The following is a 12,817-nucleotide window of genomic DNA, read 5'->3' as shown; positions in this document are numbered from 1 at the left end:
AGTTGCAGAACTTCAATGCCAGGTGCCAGCTCCCGGTAAAACCTTGAAACTCCAAGATGCATCACGTTACCTTTTCTACCTGGTAACAAAAGACACTGCCCGTGACCAACCTACCTACCGAGATGTGTGGGAAGCCTTACTTCAATTGAGAGAGCACGTACTAGAGTCCGACGTGCAAAAGTTAGCCATGCCAAAGTTGGAGTGCCGCCAATTAGATTGGAGGGTTATCCGAAATATGGTGGAGGAGATCTTTAAAGACACCGAAGTCCAGGTGTTAGTCTGTTGCAATCCGCATAGTTACTGGTGCGGAGAGAAAACCGTCCCTTGTCATTTTTATACAACTGGAAGTTGTAAAAGAGGGTCCAGTTGCCGATACCAGCATACAGTTCCGGTTCCAGTCCCGACAAGGTTCCAGGAGGAACCATCTTTTAAGAGGGGGGCAATGTTACGATAATTATCCTGGCCTAAAATAACCGTAAATATTATGACTAATGCTGTTCTGTTTTAGATTTTACGAGAGTATTCGATTAGCCGGCAGAAATTTACCTGAAGGGACCTTCCAGAAACGGTCGAGCCGATGTAAGAAAATACCCGTTTGCCTTACCGTTATAATTTCGCCGCTAATCGAGAAGGCTGTTCGATGATTCTAGCGTAAAGGCAATGGCATATATAACAGGACATTTTGGGAAGGGACAGTTAATTCTCAAGACGCGCTCGCGAATTTGTTACGTACGGATATATATAAATTATTGTCAGATAAGTTAATATAAATAAAGAAATAAATTAAATCCATAAGTGTTATAAATATTGAACCTTTTAATAAATTCACAACACTATGTTAAATGTGACAAATGTGGTTTGAACTTATGTTTTAATAAGGATTCAAACTGTTTCTTTCAATTTCACCAATAAAAATATACTGTAAAGGTACTTAAGTATTTTATTTCTTATATATAATTTTGTCCAAATGCACTTTGTATCAAATTTGATACAAATGAAAATGTCCTTTAAGTATTTTTTTCGGACTTCCTTATAAAATAGACAGAACGAAATTTAAAATTGCAACAATCCCACTTTGTTCTGTTCTACATTTGACGGATGGCTTGTGTAACATCGAGATTCATATTTATTATTCCTCTGGTTTCCTCTGTGTCGTTGGTTTCTATCTGGTTTTACAAGATAATAGCTTTTACTGCCGTGGACGTCATTGTTTAAGCCATCCTCGCTCGATTTCTTCCATCGATAATTATCGTGTTATACCAAACTTCCCTAGCTACGTTATCAATGTTATCAGAACAAACATACCATAATACAAACAGATCTAAAAATGTAGACACCGCTCCGTTATTTATGACGTTCCGGTAAATGTATAAAGTATAAACAGACATAATAAGTTGGTCGGTGTTAAGGATCTCCCTAACTCGATTTTACAAAGTTTTCCTCGGTAAATATTTCCGCTTTGAGAACTTTACATTATCACGTTTCGACCTTTAGAAGCGAACAAAGGAAGAGCGAGCTGCTCCCGCCTTTTCCTTCGCTCGTAGGTTCAGCTTTCTGCTCGAAATCGATCGCCGCTTGCGTTTGTTGGGTGAATCTACGATCTACACATTTTTCATGTAGGAGGTGTTGTCAATATATAATTGACTAAAAATTAGAGGTACACAGAATCAGATTCGAATAGACTACTGCTCTACTGAATTAGTCAGATGATGGTTGATTTTCTTTATTTTTCATCTTGTCAATAATAAATTTGCTATAGAATAAGCACTAAGACGCAGGATAGCTTTTGCAAGTTTAAAAAAAGATTCTTTTATCTATTCCTAGCTTAGTTTTCCTGTGTTTTCTGCTACTTTACAATTATGTTGCGTTTAATTGTTCCATCTGGTGTTGGGCTTCCACCACTTTGGCCCAACTGGAGTTCAATTCAACATTTTCACAAAAAAAACACAGATATTACTTTTCACTTTAATACAGCCTTTTAACGTGTTTTACAATATTGGGATAGGTCGCGGTTTGCGACCTCACATAACCACTGTCAGCAGAATGTTCTGAATTAATTCGTCGATTGAAAATGGAACGCTTTTAAATATACCGGCTCGAAGGCATGCTTACAATAACAACAACATTAAATTTCATAATATGTTTAATAATTATTCTACTAATATTACATTCTCGGTATTGACCTAATTTCAATCCGACACGCAAGTAAATAATTAAATTTAAAACTCTATTACGAACTATTAAAATAACTTAAGGGTTTGTTTCCCTTATGTTACAACAACGTGATTAGTATGCCATAGACATTCAATTCAACATAGTTCAATATAAAAAATCAGTTGCACAGTTATAATTCTTTATGTAGTTAACGTTTAATTCATTCCTTAACATGCTTTTTTTGGCTTTCATATAAACAAAAATCCCCAAATACTGAGAATTAGTCAGAGATAAAATCGCCAGTCGCCGTCATGAAGTGATACTAGCAATACCATGTAATAGTACATTATATTTACTCTTAGCTCTTTCATCATTTTGAACATTTCTCTTCTATTTACAGAGTCGTAGGTTATTTTGTCGTCTATAAATATGTGATGAGTATCTATGCCATATTCCAGTGTTTTTTCTAAAATTTGTCTCATGGTTGCAATCTGATAAATTGTCGATTTACCACCTCTGAAACCACTATGGAATTTTCCTACTATTATTTCTGCATATTATGCCATACGGTGGCATAGTATTGTGGAAAATAGTTTATAAAGATGCATTTAGGAGCATAATTCCTCTGTGGTTAGAGCATTCAAAGATATCTCTTTTTATGGGTATGGTTGCAAAGTATTCCGATATTCAAAGTAATGACAATAGTGCCAGTATGGTATCGTGGCCACCTTATTTATATGGTTTAGTGGGAGATTATCTAATCGTTGGTGGTTCCTCTTCCCTCTTGTCTCTTCCACTTACCTCTCGTCTGTACCGCTTACCCTCCGTTCGGCTCGCGGAGATAAGAATACGGCCGAGGCAAGAAGTGGCGACTAATGGGTAGGAATCGAGAGGTGGAGAGCCGTCGCCTGAGGTGTCGGGTTTGTAGAAACGCACACGGTCGCTTAGGCAACACGATCACTGGTCTACATTCCTAGTATCCGAGACGAGACTCTCGCGGGACCACTCTACTCTCATTCCAAAAGAGCCTGGCGAGGTTGAACGAGCTGGGCCCGTACATAACTCTCCTGGCCTAGTGTCAGGCGTGGTGTGGGTGCCCCAGCACGTACCCGCCGGGAGATTTAAGAGCGGTAGAGGAGAGATCGTCGGCGGCGACCTGTCTACGTGCGATGTGGAAATTCCTCTGCCTGCTTCGCCTATCCGCCCGTGGGTGGGATAACGGGTAGGTGAGGTAATCGCAACACAGGTACTACGGGGAAGGTGGAGCCCCATGAAACGTTTCTTGCATACGTGGCATGGCACCTTCACTTTGGTGTTGGACTCGTAGGGGCAGTGGATCCGCTAACGGTCTTATAGCCGACAGGCCAGGTGGACCAGGGTGCTGCCAAATTTTATTTGGAGGGCACAAAGCATAGCAATGTTCCGCTTACCCACCGTCCGTCTCGCAGAGGCAAGAATACAGCCGGGGCAAGTATCCCTGCCTGTCGTAAGAGGCGACTAATGGGAAGAAATGAAGAGGTGAAGAGCTGTCGTTCGAGGTGTCGGGTTTGTAGAAACGCACGCAGGGCGCTTCGGCATTACGGTCACCGGTCTACACTCCTAGTATCCGCGACGAGCCTCTCGTGGGACCAGTCTACTCTCATTCTACAGAACCAAGGTGAGGTGGAACGTGCTGCGTCCCTGGTACACCCTTTTCCCATTAAGGGCGTGGGGTTACGTCACGTACCCATCTTGGGAGACTTAAGAGTGGTAGAGGAGAGCTCCTCGGCGGCTACCTGTCAAACGTGCGAGGTCGAACCTCGACCTGTGTTCATTTTTCCGCCCCGGGGTGGATAACGGACGGGTGTGCGTACCGCAACACAGGTACTACGGGGAGGGTGGAGCCCCGCAATGCTTCGTGCAACGCACCACCCTCAAATGGTGTCGGACTTGTAGGTGTTAGTGGCTAGCTAACAGTCGTATGCCGAAAGGCCAGGTAGACCAGGGTCCTGCTGATATTTATTATCTAAGAATCTTTCTGTAGGCTTCATTTTTTTCTTTTGTTGCAGTCTTGCATACGTCGTCAAACCAATGATTTTTACGGGCATAATTTTCTGTTCCTATTTCATATTTTGCTGCTGCTTCAATATTTTCCTTTATTCTGGTTCAGCAGGAATCCATATCTTTCTGGCCTTCTTCGTTTACATTTTGATTCCTTAGCCTGTTGGTGATGTTTTCCGAGTACTGTTAAAACCTAAATGACCTGACGAAGTCCCTGTCATCTTTTGCATCCTAGCGACAACTTGTCGCGAAGGTAAGATAAGAAGTCCCGTTACGTCTTAACGGAAAGACATCTGGCTATCCTCCGGCAAAGACATTCTGTTACAAAAAATGGAACTAGCAATATGTATTAATAATATATTTGTAACATTTATTTTTATTTCATTATTACAAACAATTAAGTTTCTTTATATTTTTACATTTACGTTTACATAGAAGTATTAAACAGTTTCATTTACGGTCTTGAGTTCTTTACTAACACCACGGGAAGTCCTAATAATATTAATCAACAAGTAACTAGAATAATTCACGATTCCGTTTCCAATTGAACAGTTACCACAACAAGTACCTTTCTGCGATTTTTGCATTTCTCAGATTTTGCACATTCCATTACTTTATATCCATTTTATTTTCTTTGCTGTTTGAAATTCTAGCCCCCAATGTTGGGATCTCTAGGCAATGATCTGAGTCTATGTTTGCGCCTCTATAACTTCTGTAGTTTATTACGTCAATTCCATGTCTTGAGTATATTAAGATGTGATCAATCTGACTCGTGGTTCTTTCATCAGGAGAGGTCCAGAGTACCTTGTGTTTAAAATAGGTGCTAGCGACTGTCATGTTTAGTGCTGTTGCAAAGTTTACCAGTCGTAATCCATTTTTGCTGCTAATGTTGTGTAGGCTATGCCTCCCTATAGTGGGCATGAAAACTCGTTCTCGTCCTATTCTTGCATTCATGTCACCTAACACAATCTTAGTGTCATTTGGGACACCTTCTATAAGATTGTTCTAGCTCTTCGTTGTTGTTCCAAAATTTATTTAAATTAGTTGACTCAAATTTGTTTATTTCAGTTCTGTACTAATTTAATAAATCGTTTTCAATCTTTCATATTAACAGTTAAATCGTACATAACTAAATTTTAATTGAGGTAAGATTTTTGATAGGTGAGGCTTTACTACTTATACAATAAACAAACGAGTGATTTTTATTCAATTATAGCTTACATCACGAACCGAATCGGTTCCGTTAGTTCGCAATAAAACGCCTAAATAAATTATTGTTCTTGAAACTAAATAAAATGTAATAAGTTTTATACGAACACAATATTTCGGTCATTTTGCCAAATAGGCGGGTGTTTTTCTTACCACTCAGTCCATTATTGCATGTGTGCTTACTTGTTATTCATTACTTTAACATTTCTGTCTCAGTTTTCTCATATTCTTCATTCCAGTAAGTTATGTTGGGGATACAAATTTAACACTTGACAGGCGATCCATAAAAATTGGAAATAGAGGTCATTTCCGCCCTTTTTAATTTATTCGTTAACAGTTAGTACTTCCATTAACTAAACTATTTTCATAGTATGATTATTTATGACAGACCCATTAAAATACTTAATTCATTCATATTTCTAACGACAGAAACATAAGCAATGCAAAAGGAAATAGAAAAACCTTAGTTCCTAAATAACCAAATATCGAGATTAAAAGTAGTAGATTTATGTCTCAAGTAATAATCAAAAAAGCAAGCACCTTTTTTAAATAGACTTGTCTTGGACAATTAAGGTTGTTATATTTGTCTTTCGGTTAAGGACTGCTTTTTCGTAATATGTTTCTTTTTAACAATGTGTTAACAATGCCTAATTTTTTTAACCAATTTGTTTTTTGTTGCAGATAAGATTACGGCAGGCTTGACCTGCAGGTCATGGATGTTACCTTCACCAACGTACTGGAGGGCGCGCGACAGTACTTCCAGGGGCTGCCGACAGGATCTAATTCAGCGGTGAGCCCCGCATATTCTTCGGAACAACACCTTAGACATGACTATGATAGAGGAATACCGCCATCTTCCGGTGCGTACTGGTCGTCGCATCCCACGGATGCGCAACCTTCTCCGAGGGATCACACGTCCGGTCAAAGAGAGCACACACCGGTTCAGCGGGAGCATTCGGTGCTCAGGGAGCATGCGTCGACGCCAAAAGAACACCCTAACATTCACAGACCGTCGTCCCATGGGTCTGATTCCTCTTCGCGGCCATCGTCTCATCAGTCACCGTACGCACCAAACGTTCAGGTGCCACTGGAACAACACAGACAGTACTATCCAGGTAAATTATAAACAAAGAGTTGATTATCTGGGTTAAAATTATAAATAATTTTTGAGTAGATACATATCCAGAAAATAATGCACCAAAGTATGTACATTTAAAACTAAAGCAATTATTTGTTATCCTTTATTTTTCGTCCAGTTTATATTCATTGTTGTTATTAGTACACTCTTTTATCCATTTACATATATCTTTAAAGTTCTACGCAGATGTAAAAACTGTTACTGACCAACTCAAGACTAGGGATCTCATCATTCTGGTGACTGACCTTAATGCTAAGATAGGAAAAGGCAGACAAAGTAACATTATTGGAGATTTTACAAAAATGAAAGGGGAGACTATTTCGCAGATTTTCGCAAAGAATGTAATCTGTGTATAATCAATCTTCTTCTTCTTCTTCTTCTTCAGCCTTAAGTTATCCAACTTTGGGCATATACCTCCCACAAATCGATCCAGTGTTTTCTATTTTGCGTCACTTGCTTCCTCTTGTGTCGTCCGATCTTCTTAATGTCATCAGCCCATCTCATCTGTGGTCTTCTTCTGCTTCTCTTTTCTAACCATGGTCTCCATTGTTGTATTTCGTGGTTCCATCTTTTATCCTTCAGTCGGGCATTGTGTCCTGCGAACCTCCATTTTAATTTGTCAGCATGTTCTCCTGCGTCTTTTACATACTTTGGTTTTGCTTTTAATCTATTTGTTTGTTTTTTTTGTCTCACCCTGAGTATTGATTTTTCCATCGCTCTTTGTGCCTCTACTATTTTATCCATATTAGACTTGGTGAGTGTCCACGTCTGTGAACCATACGTGAGTATAGGGAGGATACACTGATCGTAAATGTTCGATCAGTATATTGAATACCTTTTTCAAATTACCTAAAGGGGGAAATCTCCAGTGGATACCTGCACGTAACAGGTTTTTTGCAGCGGATGGAAAAAGTTACGAAACTGGTCAGAATAGTAGGTCAGAATACGAAAAAATACGCAAACTGGAATATTTTAGCCATGTTATGCGTCAACCAGAGAGATATAATATACTTCATTTAATAATACAAGGCAAGATAGATGGAAGAAGACGGCCAGGTCGAAGACGAACGTCTTGGCTTAAAAATCTGAGAGAATGGTTTATCAGATCCTCTGCATCCCTTTTGCGAGCTGCCATCAACAAAATTAGTATAGCCAATTTGATAGCCAACGTACGATAATCGAGAAGGGCATAAGAAGGAAAAGACGAAGATATGTCTTTAATCTGTTTAGTTCTTTAGTCTTTGTTTAAATAATATAATAATATAGTTTTTTGTTACAGCACATTACCAAGAACATTATCAAATGTCTCAACTCCATCAACAACAACATAATAAACAGTCACAACATCCGCCGCAACAACAACATCCACAGCAATCACAACATCTCCAGCAGCCTCAACAAGCTCAGCAGCACCCGCCGCAACAGCAACATCATCCTCAACCTCAACAACCGCCGGAGCAGTACCAGCAATCGAGACAATCTTTTGAGTTTTCCCGGCCGCAAGCACGAGAGACTACAACGTATTCTCCCTATCAGGCTCATATATCCGCAGCCGGTTCTCCTTACCAACAAGCTCCTTCTCCTTATCAAGTTCCGTCTCCTCAACAACCTAGAGCGCCGTCTAGGGAGCAGATGGTTCCACGTGTGCCATCTAGGGAGCAAACTATTCCCAGGGTACCATCTTACGAACAGTTAGTTCCAAGGGCTACGAGAGAACAGCAGTACACTCAGCCAGCTGATGCTTATTATTCGCAATCGTATTCATATTATCAGCAACCTCAAACTAAAGTTGCAACCAATAATGTCCCGTACAAACCTCCTGTTCAACAACAGTATGCTGCGTCTACCCAGCAACAAAGTATGTATTATAAACAAATATATGCCCCGCAGCAAAATCATCAATCTGTATTTGCTGCTTCTAGGCAAGAAATTCAAACTTCCCAAGCTAGTGTACGAACTAATCCTGTCGATCAAACTGTCAGAACTACTCATAATTTACCCCCTATAGCTGCGATATCTAATTATCATTCCAGTCGTTCAAGAGAACCTGCTCGTCCCGTTACAACAACCACTGTTAATAGAACGAGAACTACTAGTTCTACTTCTTACACCTCAACTCACAGTATTCCTACTACAAGCTCTATAATTCAACCCAACCCCGCAGTATCTGTACCAAATTACCCGAGTTATCGAACAAATCCTTCTCATATATATCAACCAGCTCCGACAGTCACTACTCAATCATATACTCAAGTTATAATGACAGCTTCCAATTCAACCGCAAGTTATTACCATTCAAACCAAAGTCAGTCTTCCAGTCAACATTTTCAACATTCTGGAATGCCTGCAAGATCTCATGCAAATGAACCGCCACCTTCTACTTCTACCGCGGACAACAACAATGGTCGTATATTAGTTAAACGGGAGTCGCCATTAGATTTATCTGTGAAAACAGTTAGAACTCCTGCAGATTCTACGCTAGGAGATGCTGATCAAGATATTCGAAACAAGTACATTCAAAACCATCGACCATCTACATTATCGGCCCATAACTATCCACAATTGGACGTGAACTCATTTCAAAGAAATCTCACTCAAAGATCTACGCAACTGACAGCTGCCACTGCGCCTAAAGTAGAATTTCGGCCTAATTTCAACGTGCCAAGTCTAAATCAACCTAGAAGGCCTTTAGAAGAACCTCGAAGAAGTATAATTCCTGAAAAAGCTCACTCCAGTAACAAATTGCAACAACTGGATCCCAAAAACGTTATGTATAGGTACCCTACAGCTTCAGTACCCACGTCTGCTCACGTGAACTCATACATACGATCAGCTCCAAAACAGCAGTCGATTCCAACCAGTATACCCTCAGTACCTACTCCTAGATTTAACGTGAACGAGATTACGCCGAAGAGACCGGCTGAAATTATAGTACCGCCAGTAGTTCCAAATAAACTTCCTAAGCTTACAGACAACTGGCGGCAATCTATAGATTTACAGATAGAAGAACGATTATCTACCTATAAACAACAGCAAGCAAAATTAGCCTCCCCCACCAAGGGCCCCTTAGTAAATGGAGCATTTCAAGACAAATCTAAAAATTCGTATCCAGTCTATGATAAACCAAACTACGAAACTACTCCTCAACATTCCACTTACAATCAGTATCAGCATCAAGCTACACATACACAAACTTATGTTCCATCTCCCGCTACACCACAATATCCGGGTTACAACCCTACGCAAACATCGAATTCGTACCTTCAGCCTACCTCTAGGTCTAACAGCAATCCTTCGTTAAATACCGTATCTAATTCTAAGAATACAGTAGGCGCAGTAGACAAACGAGTTTTGAGTCTGTTACGAAACAGTTTAGAAACTAAAGGCCAAAAGAAATTAGAACAATTAAAATCTAATGACAATTTCTTACCTCGAACCGATATCCAGCATCCCTCGACGGATGTTCAAGCTCCTTTACAACCTAAACCGGCCTTTGTAAGTAGAAACAATGTGTCACCATTTACGCCTACAAGTTTTCCAGACAACAACATGGCTTCTATGTACAAATTTCATATTCCTAAAGCAGTTGATTCCATTAACTTCGAAAATATCAAATCGAATCAACTACATGACAAACAAACTCAAGATACTGTGATAACTAATCATACTAATAGTATAAGTCCTGAATGCGATGGCCTTGCAGCTTTCCTAGCAGCTAGAATACGTACCAAGGGAGAACTGAAACAAGGTGGACCTCCTGCACAAAATGCGAACAACCACAAGAGCCAACTTCAAGAAGTTATAGAAAACCAACTCAAGTCACCAATCAAACAAGATACATCTCAAAGTTCCACACATTCATCTAGTAGTTTAAGTGCCAGTCCTCCTAAGCTTCAAAAAGAACGTCCCACTGGTGCCTCTGCTCCTAGGAAAAGATTATTCAGTAGAAATGAAGAAGACCCTACGAATTCTGCGCCGCCTCCTAGGGATCCTGGTCTGCGGAGTTCATCAGAAACATCAGTGTTCGATTTCCCAGATTCTGATTCTGAAAACGATGTTAATCGAGAATCACTGGAAGCGATGCGTAAATGTAGAAAGTCAACAAAACAAACTACTCCGGTCAACGATATCAAACTAGAGATGTCTCCACCAAGAGTTCCTATACCAGAAGATGACATGTTCTCTCAACTCTGTGATAATTTTTTAGAACAATTAAAAAGCGGTGTAGGTAAAAGAAAAATTAAGAAAAAAGAAACGGACGGAGAAACTGTAGTAGATCTAGAAGATAATAAAGATATATTTGATCCTGAAATAGTTGTAAAAATAGAACAACCTGATTTCGAAGAAAAAGCAGAAATAATAGAAAAAGAGGAAGAGATAGAACAAGAAACAACAGAAGAAAAAGAAAATAACCAATCATTGGTTAAACCTAAAGTGGAACCACAGGGGGATGCTACAATTCCTATCTTAGAACCAGAAGAAATAAAAAATGAACCAGAACCAGTCGAAACAGAATCTAAGGAAGAAGAGGTATTTATGGCTAAAAGACAGCAAGTTAGAAAAAGAATATTATCTTCAAGTGATAGCGAAATGGGTGATAATAAAGATAGTAAAGAACCGGCTAAAATTGAGGACAAATCTAATACAGATTCTACAAAAATTGAGGAAATCAAATCTGAGTCAGAAATCAAAATAGAACCGTCAAAAGAAAAACCTACACCAGAAGAAACTGGCAAAGAAGATGATAAAAAAATTGAAACTGCGTCTCCCCAAAAAACCGATGAAGCGGTTCCAGTTGCCCGTCCTTACAAAAAACCATCATTTGGTGATGGTTCTGATTTTTATCCTGGTTGGGAAGAGGGAGTGTACAAGTACAAAAGGTCTTTACGTATGCCTCCAACTTTGATCTCATTGACAAGACCTCCATCTTTTCACAGAGTATCAACCTCTCTTCCGGACTTAGACCCTTGTCCGCAATCACCGACAACTTCAATTTCCTGTGATGATAAAGACATGAAACCTAAAGACAAATGTATCAAGTCTGAACCTTTAGACAGTGATACAGAATCAAATTCTAGTTTTAACATTTTTTCAAAGAAAATTAATTACGATTCTGAAGGTAGTTCTTCTATTAAGAGTTTGCCAAATTCGGTAAAGGAAGCGTCAATTTTGGATATACTCTTAGAAAAATGTGTAAATAGAAAACGCAAGAAGTACAAAAGAAAAGATGACCACAAGCCAAAAATCATTCCTAAGGCAGAAAGTGAAGTAGAACTACTTGCCACTCCTAGTTTGGATATAAAAGAAGAGAATAACAAGACAAATAAGAAGTTATCGAGGTCTCCTGTCGTTAAAGCTGAATCACCTCTTCTTGGTTTTAGGAAATCTACCATAAGTAATTATAAAGATGCTTTCTTGAAATCCAACAATATATTAAATAATCAGTTTACAACCGTTGTCATGAATTCGAGGACTCGGCGTGAAACCAGGGTTCAGAAACAAAGAGCTACAATCAAAGAAGTCTTCGGTGAAGACAGACCTGCTTCAGCGCCTCCTGTGACCTGTGTCAACGATATCCAGATAAAAGAAGAAGTACCACCGGAGAATCGTTTAGGCAATCTAGTTGTAAGGTTGGAAAAGAAGGACTCTTTAAATGAAAAGATGGCAGATTTGAAAAAAGAACTAGATTTAAGAAAAGCAATGAGTTCTAAGACAAACATAGATTTGAAAAAAGAAGTAGCAATAAAGAAAGAAATCATAGAAGCTGACACTGCCAGTACTGATGTCATCGAAGAAAAAGAAACTAAAAAAGACGCTGATGATACACTTAAGACTATAATAAAGACTGAGGTAGAAGAAGAATCGATTATCGAAGACGATACCAGAAGTTTGGACAATATCACCATAAAATCAGAGACACCTTCGATAGACGGGGACGAAGGGAGCGTATCGGGCAAGAAACGTGGGAAATTTGGAAAGATCAGGCGGAAATTGAGTTCTGGTTTTGATTACATTCGAAAAAAGAAGAAAGTGAAGAAGGAACCTGTTGAAACTGACACCGCTGAGAAGAAAAAAAAGAAAGGCACTGTTTCGAAGACTCTCGAATCAGTGGATGACATTCAGAAGGAGATCAAGACTTGGGTTCTTAACAAAGGAATTGGAGAAACCCATTTACACAGAGCTGCTAGATTAGGATATACCGTAAGTATACAGGATTTTTTATTATATTTTTATACAGGCTTTACACTAAAAATAAATTGTCAGATAAATTCATGA

General features: G+C 39.3%; 1 protein-coding gene across 1 annotated transcript in view; it reads left to right on the top strand.

Annotated features, from left to right (window-relative positions):
• Positions 1–12,817, top strand: part of LOC140450238 (uncharacterized) — a 498,980-nt gene that overhangs the window by 473,358 nt on the left and 12,805 nt on the right. Inside the window, exons 4-5 of the mRNA XM_072543758.1 lie at positions 6,085–6,518; positions 7,821–12,742. Coding sequence (XP_072399859.1) covers positions 6,116–6,518; positions 7,821–12,742 — 5,325 coding nt within the window. The 5' untranslated portion in view covers positions 6,085–6,115. The remainder of the gene's footprint in view (positions 1–6,084; positions 6,519–7,820; positions 12,743–12,817) is intronic.

The sequence above is a fragment of the Diabrotica undecimpunctata genome, chromosome 1 (genome assembly GCF_040954645.1).
Source record: "Diabrotica undecimpunctata isolate CICGRU chromosome 1, icDiaUnde3, whole genome shotgun sequence".
In the NCBI taxonomy this organism is placed as follows: domain Eukaryota; kingdom Metazoa; phylum Arthropoda; class Insecta; order Coleoptera; family Chrysomelidae; genus Diabrotica; species Diabrotica undecimpunctata.
Note: the sequence above shows the minus strand (reverse complement) of the source record. Positions and strands in the feature narration are given on the sequence as shown.